General features: G+C 47.3%; 1 protein-coding gene across 1 annotated transcript in view; it reads left to right on the forward strand.

Moving 5' to 3' along the window:
- Window positions 1-1,578: 1,578 nt before the first annotated feature.
- Window positions 1,579-8,482, forward strand: part of ACSS1 (acyl-CoA synthetase short chain family member 1) — a gene marked incomplete at its 5' end in the record, with an annotated part of 60,986 nt that continues 54,082 nt past the window's right edge. Inside the window, one exon of the mRNA XM_019633428.1 lies at window positions 1,579-1,685. Within this exon, the coding sequence (XP_019488973.1) occupies window positions 1,579-1,685 (107 nt within the window). The remainder of the gene's footprint in view (window positions 1,686-8,482) is intronic.

Raw genomic sequence — 8,482 nt, forward strand, 5'->3', positions numbered from 1 at the left:
ACACACACCCGCGCCCCCCCACACACATGTGTGAACAGAGATGTGTAAATCCAGATTCTGCCACCAAGCCCCTTCTTTTCAGTTTCTCTTCTGGTTTTTTCTTCTGTTTTTTAGGTATTTCTTCTCTTCTATTTTTATAATAATTTAAAGGAGTTTTCTGTGTCAGTAAGTAGTCTTATTAACTTTCCATGACATTTATCTTTATTAAATTTTTTGACATGTAATTTATATATCTGTTAGGAGCTGTAAAATTGAAATGAATTTAAAAAAATTGTTTCAAGAATAAATATTTGATAAAATAGCCCAAGAGGGAAAAATGTAGTACACACACACACACACACACACACACACACACACACAAAAGCTAAAATATGTAAATATTTTTATGTGAGTTCACCCTCAAGAATTATGTTAATCACATGATCTTTTGGTGTCTCCCATAACTTTTGTCAGAATGGTTATCCCATTTAAAAGCCTCTGTAACTCATAGCATGATATTTATTGGTAATAGTACCTTGTATTCATGTAATAGCACTTTAACATTCAGTCTTTCATTCGCTTCTGGTCATAACCCTGTGAATTAGACATGATAGATAATGCAGCGCCCATTTATATAGGAGGAGATTGATTTGGACAAGATAAGTAACTGTCCTGAAAAGAAAAACAAATTTATATACGTGGACATTGGGGTGGCCCTGAAGACCAGGTGGGCAGATACCTGCTGCCCCCAACAGCTATTTGAGGTGTTCACTCCCCACCCTGATGGAGAAGTGGGCAATGAAAGCCAGGCTTTGAGGGCTGGCTGTGAGGGGCTCTGGCATTAACCAACCAGAGCTAAGGTCACCTTGAAATCAAAGAGTAGTGAACACAGGATGTCAGCAAATGAACATGATCCTACTAATCTTCAGGTTTACAATAAACCAGTGGCACTGAACTTCTGTTTTTACAGGCAGTCATGTGACCTGAAGTTGGGTAATGCAAGGGGAGGGGATCAGAGCCTTTTGGAAAATCAGCATGCTATTTCCCCATCGTTGCATCACTCCTTGGAGCAGAGTCTTGTTTGTAGGGTACTGCCTGAAAGGGATGTGGCTCCTTGACCTGGACTGCATCTCTACCACACATGAGAGCCTCTTGCATGAACTGTGTATTGAATCAGGGGTGTCTTGTTTGCATTAAGTATGCTTTCCAACAGCTCAGGCTACAGTACCCAGACCCAGCTGCACATTAGTACCACCCAGGGAGCCTTGAAAACTACCAGGCCAATTTGGTCAGGTCTCTGGGGATGGCCCAGATGACACCAACATGTGGCTGGGATTAGGACTACTGGCAAGAAGTGCCTGCTTCAGACTATTTACAGGGTATCACCCTGCACCTGTGAGATCATATTTGTATAGTAATCATCTTGTTTTCACAGGCTCTGACAATCACTGTTTTGTTTTTTTTTTTGCAAGGAAGTAGAAACCTCACCTTTGATGAGGGAAGGGTCCACCTCAGCAGAGAGTACTAGTGCAAGCCACAGCAAACCAGACTTTCCCCTGATTCTGACTCTAAAAGCAAGTGTAATGTCCATAAACCTGTTTTTGTGCAGTCAACTGCTTGGATCAGCATGTTCGGAAGTCCCCGGAGAGTGTCGCTTTGATCTGGGAGAGAGACGAGCCTGCAACTGAAGTGAGGATCACCTACAGGTACCGTGTGTCCCCTGTCAGCAGGCATTTCAGTGTCCCACAGTGTCTCCTGGGCCTCCGCGTCTCTTTGCAGTAGGTGCTGGTACCAGACACTTCTGCTGGACTGTTCCCAGCAGCAGAATTGCCCAGCTTGGAGGAGGCCTGGCCTTGTTGTTCAACTGGCAATACTCAGTGTCTTCAGATTCCCATAGAAAGAATTGTGTCTTTGAGAACAACTATGGTGAATGTTCAAGGCATAGGGGTGGCTGTTGGCACAGCATGTGTCTGGTTCTGGGCTGGGGTCGCCTGAGTATCAGGGAGCATGTTTCAGCTTTGAGAATGTTCTGTCATCCCAGGAAAAGTAAACATGAATGCAAGCTGAATAAAATACACGCTGGCATAATTAAAATCAGCCCACTCAGCCTCTTACTTTTAGTGCACTTACGAGAGTGGTACAAAAAATAAAATCAAGTCTTTTAAAGAGGGGGTACAACTGACATTCATATTCTTTGATTCCTTAAATTCTTCACATGTACCCTTCTGGACCCTTCTGGATTTTATGTATGTGTTGGGGGTTTGAACGAACCCATCATCCAGGAACTAACTCTCCTCTTGGAAAGTGCTGCCTCCTGTAGGGCCTGCCCTGCTTGGGCTCTCTGTGGTTGGTCGCTGCAGGACATTGGGTCTCCCTTCCCTAGGGGTAAAATTCCCTTTGCTAAAGCCACGAGTGCCCTTTACAGCATTATCTCAGACCCACTATGAACCTAAGTTGTGTGTCCTTTATCATCACCCCCACTCCCCATCAAGGAGTTATGAGCACAATTATTCTCCTGGTGGGTGGCTTATAGTGTTTCTTGTCTGATCATTCAACAAGTTTCATTGTGTGCCACTATCTCCGTCAGGACAGGCTGGGTATGTTGCAGTAACAATACCCCAGTGCATGGCAGAATGTGGCTGGGTGGTCACATTAGATTGTAATAGGCACAGAACGCCTGTCTGAGGAGGTGACATTTAAGCCAAGGTCTTAGTGATAAAAAGAAGCAGCTATGAGAAGAATTGAGGAAGAACTTCCTAGGCACATCCAGGACCCTGAGGGGGAGTAAGGGTAGGTAACCCAGGAACAGAGAGAAAGGGCTTGTGGCTGGGGCAGTGAGAGCGATGGGATGTGGTAAGAGGGATGTTCAGAGAAGCAGGTCCAGACCTGGGGGCCGAGAACAGCCATTCCTCCCCTGCCACTCAGGTGACTGGGGGGCCACTGGGCGCCCCTAGTTTCCTAGTTACTTCTCAAAATTGGGTTTTATCACAGACCAAATTCACCAAACTGCTCAGGTTGACTTTTGGGTACAGCAAAGTGATGTTCATTAATTTGCTGCAGCTTCTAGTGGGCACCACCCTACTCGCCCTCCCCTCTTTCCACCAACAACACCCTCAGCCGTCATAGTCCATCACAGCCTTCCCAGCCACTGCATCGACCTGTCTCCTGCTGGCAGAGCTCATGTATGGCAGTTAAACCTTGGGCCCCACCCAGATGACTGAGGCAGATCTCCAGAGGCCCTGTGCCCTGGGGAGCGCTGCTCTAATATACAAACTGACTCCACTGTTTTTTACTATTATTGGCTCACCTTGATGTATGTGTGATTCTTTAGTAAAAGATTAAGACTCTATGGGTAGGGGTAGAGGAACTAACCAACTGGATGCTGGAGATAAAGTGGATCCAGCCATAGACTGATTTCCTTCCATCACTGCCTCAGATGTGCCCAATACCTGGGATTAGGTAGGCGGGCGGGTGAGCATTGTGTGACATTCCCTTGGCTGGGCATCTCCCATGCACATGCTGAGTGTGAGTTATCAGTGTTCAGCTTTCTGAGAGCTCGGCTCAATCTGGCCTATTGAGATGTGTGGTTAATTGTAAACCATGGGGGGAATTCTTAGGACTGGAGCCAGTGTGTTACAGCTGAAAACAACTTTAGTTCCATTGCACCAGAGTAGCCCCAGGCAAGGGACAAACTTATGAATACAGGCAAAGTATTTATTATTGTGGCATAGAATTAACCCCTGGCCATTTGCAAAAGGTAAAAGCATTCACAGACTCTACAAAGTTGGAGAATGAGAAATGGTTTTATTAAAATTAGGGCAGAGAGAATGCCCATGGCAGTGTTTAAAGAAGATGATTGCCACAGGTAGTAATGGCAGGAGGTGGGGTTGGGGGGTCGCAGGGGCAGAATCCAGACTCTGAGAGTGGACAGCTACACTAACTTCAGGTCAGCTTTTTCTTATATAGGAAAGGGGGAGTCGGTCAGGCAGGTCTGGGGGCTGACATCCCTTCCTGGGGTCTGGTCTGTTTGAAGACAATGTTATCTCCAGTCTCTGGACCTCGGCTAGGCCATCCCTGCCTGGGACTTTAATGTGTTACCAGTAAAGACTGCAGGAAGTTGTAAATTGGATTCTGGTGTCCAGTGTCCGGGGCACCTGAGGATTAAGAAATTGCTCTTTTCAGGTTAGGATGTTGTTAATTAACAAGGACTGGGTTTACTTGAGAAAGGGAACAGAGTTCTTCAGTTAATCAGTGAGGGGAGAAACAAAGAGAAAAGAAATGACTATCAGGGTGGATCAAACTGAAAACTAAATCTAATTACAGATGGATAGATAGCGAGCTATGCAGTGAGTCAAACTGCAGTCTAGCTAAGTCTAACTGCGTTATTGATTTCCTGAATTTCACTGTTACATTATTCTTTCTCCAAAAATATACAGACTTAGCCCAGAATGGTTTTACAGACTTTAGCCAGTCTTAGCACCAGATGACTATTGCTATTTACTGTTTGAGTAAAAAGAGAAGTGTGTGTACAGGTTGTTTATAATTACTGCTACTTAATTATATTCCTGGTCTTTTTAGGTTTTTGACATGAGATTTTTCTCCTCTCCTCTCAGAGGAAAGCCACCTAGACACTGGTGCTGACTGTCCTGCTAGCATATAAACTGCCACTAAAATAAAGTGCTTTCTTGCCCAGTGTCTCATGAGGTGACACCCAAGTTGCCCCAGGACAGTCACAAGCCCAAAGACCAAGCTCCAGACTCATAGCTTAAGCTCTTTATGGAAACTCCTTGGGGCTATGGTTCTCAGAGGCCGAAGTGCTGATGGCAGTGCGTTTTCTGGGGACCATGCCCTCCTTGTCTGTTTGAAGTTTGGGACAACATGTCTCATTCTTTGGGTGGCTATAGCCTCTCATTCCTGGGTCTGATCAATTCTTTTGACTTGGCACATTTCTGAAAAATCACTATAGAGTTTGTAACATGAACCAACAGTTCCTGCCCCAACAGCTGTTAGTAACACCTCCATCTTACTTGCAAGAATTGCCACTTTGCCATATGTCTAGGCAGACACTCATGTACATGCCCACTGAGGTACACATATGTACAGAGGGTGCCAAAAATATGAATACACATTTTAAGAAAGGTGAAAAAAGCTATTAAAATTGTAATAATATATACAGATAGCAAAATATGAATACAAGCCATGTGTATACATTTGTTTGGCACCCTCGATATATGTGGTGTGTGTGTGTGTGTGTGTGTGTACCATGTATGCCTGCACACATACATTTTAAACATGCTCATTTTCCAGGTGTTGTCAGAGAGTGGGCTGTTCTTGGCACTATATCCAGGTTCTTGGTATCTCGAGCAAAGAATTGAACGAGATACTGAGGCAAAGTAGTGAAAAAGTAGTTTATTAGAAGAGATAGTACATTTCAAAGAAGTAGAAGCAGGCCCGAGCAGTAGAGAATGGCTCAAGGGCCCATTATTAGAAGAGAAATCACATTCCAAAGAGTTTGGAGCAGGCCACGCACAAAGGCGAGGCTCAAAAGGCTCAAAAAGGGAGGAAGGGACTCAAAAAAGGGGGCCTGACTGCCCCGACATAGAGTTTTTATCCCTTTTGCTCTAGAATGGGCTCTTCCCCTCTGGGCGTGGGACCACCTGATTGACACCTGTGATTGACAAGAGGCTATAGTGGAGAGGGGAGGTCTTTTGGGCGATGCATTCTGTGGGACGTGCAGGAATGCAGAGACCCAGTGCTTGTCTCTAACTGCCTGCCTTGTTTTCCCCTTTGAGAGATGTGATCCCCATAAAATTTCTAAGGGAAGTTGAGGGACAGGAGGTCTCTTCTGTATCTGCTTCCAGCTGTCCCTGGGGTGTTCACGGAACTCTCACCCTAGCTGATCTCAGATGAGAGGAAGGGGTCTCGAGATCTGCCTGGAACACTGTGTTGGCTTCTTTGGTTGAGACTGGCAATCTTGTTGGGGTGTCATCTGTATCCCCAAGGCCCCTGAATGAGGAAAAATAGATTTTAATTAATAAGTCTGTTAGTTCTTATGAAGCCTGTGGCCATTCAGCCTGTCACTCAAGTGGTGTCAAACCCAGAATGGGTTTGGAAAGAATCATTAGGCTTACTGGCCTGGGGAAATGTTAAAACCTATTTAGTCTCTGGGAGGGAATTGTCCAAGAGTTAGGTCTGAAATGGCTTGAGGGATGTTGGGAAGTTACAGGCTTTTAAGTAGTTATCTGAAGCAGGGTAGGAGATTTCTATGAACAATCCATTGTTTAGGATTAAGAAACTGATTTACAAAACAATCAAGAAGCAGGGGGATAGGGGAATTCTATGATTCAGGCTAGGAGGAATCTTTTAGGATTCACAAGCTGATTAGAAGAGTAATCAAAGCCAGGAGCTAAGGAACTAAGAAACTAGGGAGAAGACTTAATATTTCCATAGGAAAGAAAACTTAAAAGTTTTTCAGTGGGGGAAGGAGGGCTACTCAGTTGGCGCACAACACAGGCACGTTTCCACACCTGCTCTTAGTATTCAAGGATCTGTCCTGGAAACTTTCTCCAGGTAGCAGGCATGGCCCTAACTTCTGCTCTGTTAGTTTTACCTGTGATTACTTAGCTCTTGCCTGTGGCTACACTCTCAGGTTGACTTTAAGGATCTGCTATTCTGAATCCTGATGTGTCTTTAAGTGTCTGCTATTTTGAATACTGATACAGGTTGGGGAGGCCTGGTGGGTGGATTTGGGAACCTTGGGGAGGTCCCCATGTCCTCATCCTGTCCCCACCCCTCTTGCCCCATCCGTTCCTTCCCTCTGTGACACCAGCTGGCACCAGTTCTGAGGCGCACCCTGCCAGATGGGCTGAGGCTGCCAGTAGCAGGGTTCCTCAGCAATGCGGGTAGGCCTGGGAGGAGGACCTTATGGGCTGTGGTTTTTTTGAGCTTCCTCCTTCAGAAGTGTAGTGCTCACTTCCCAATGGGAAGCAAAGGGGCAGGAGGGCTTTGCTTGGCAGGGATCAGCCTGAGATTGCTTGCACACATCCCCCAGGGAAAAGGGCAGCCTGTGACCTACGGCAGGCGCCAGCGCCCAAAGGCCTCCCTAGTGCAATTTCAGAGGTGTGTTCAGGGCTGGCCTGAGGAAGCTGTTCTCTCCTAGTGAACCAGCAGGACTACAAACCCTGGGCCCCTCTTGCACTACCTGAGGCTGGACCTGTGGGTCTGACTCCTCCGAGGCAGGGGCTGCAGATAACCTGGTTGGCATCTCAAGGCTTTGTGGCCAGATAGCACTCTAGGCATTACTCTTTCCAGTTGTCCACATGAGCTCCAGCATGGTGCCTGTTTTACAAGATTGTCTTTCGCGTGTATTTCAAGTTGGCAGATTCCAGAGACCTTTGGGGATGAGATGTGGAGAAACACAGATCCCTTTCCTTAAGGAAGGTGGTGGTGGGGTCTCAGGTAGATTCATGAGGTCAAGACCACTGCCTGCCTACAGCCCGTGGTCTGGGCCAGGAATGTCCAAGCTGGGGATGGACACAAGGCATGGAGTACAGAAGACTGAGGCCCTGTGGTTGGTCATGGGTGTCTCTGCATATAGGGCCTTCAGCCCATGGGGTATGCATGGGTACCCAGAAACAAAGGAGAGAGCGGCTACGGATGCTGTGCTGAGAGTATTTACCAAGGCTCTTAACCAGCTTATCTTTTGCCTGAACTTCTTTGAAGAGAGGTCTGAACGTCAACCTGAGTTCAGATGTGGGAGACAGGTGGGCCTGCAGCCTGGAGGCACCTCCCCCAGACGCTTTTAATTAAGCTGTAACATGTTTTAACCCTGCCCAGCATTGTGGACCTCAGCATCCTCATCTGTCAGACTAGGGATTAGAGGAGACCAGCGCTGTTGACTAGTGGGCACAGGGCAGCACATGGTGTCACGCCCAGCGTTATAAAATGCAGAGCACCAGAGCTGGGCACCAGTGCTGCACTAGGAAGGGCCGGTGTACTATGTGTGTCCCCTTGTGAGCTGAATGTAGTTTTCACTGTGGGCCGAGCCCCTGGAGGGGGGGAATTTCTGTAGTTGTTCCATCTGGACTTTCTTATGGGGAGGAGGTGTGTACGGTGAGGAATCCCTGTCCAGAGGAACAGGAGCGACATCAGGCAGCCCTCCACCCTGCCCGCCTCAGCGCTCAGGTAGGCGCCAAGGCGATGGCTTTCTCCCTGGGTGTGCTAGGCCAGCATTGGGTGTCACTGAGACTTGAGGTGGCCTACTGCCTAGTATAGAGGGCCCCCCAGATGGGGCCTAGCCCTGTGGGGTGGCCCTCTGTCTGCGGCAGCTAGACCGGCACACATGGGCAGAGGGAGCCAGGCCAGCCTGCAGCCTAGAGGCATCTCCCCCAGAGGCTTGTTTGTGTCCTTGACCCTACGTGCCTTCAAACCCCGCCACGTATTAAAGTCACAGAAGTGGCAGGTTCCTGTGGGTGCCAGCTGCAGGAAGCAGGAAGCCTTGCCA

Source organism: Hipposideros armiger, unplaced genomic scaffold, assembly GCF_001890085.2.
Source record: "Hipposideros armiger isolate ML-2016 unplaced genomic scaffold, ASM189008v1 scaffold_1311, whole genome shotgun sequence".
NCBI classification, from domain to species: Eukaryota; Metazoa; Chordata; class Mammalia; order Chiroptera; family Hipposideridae; genus Hipposideros; species Hipposideros armiger.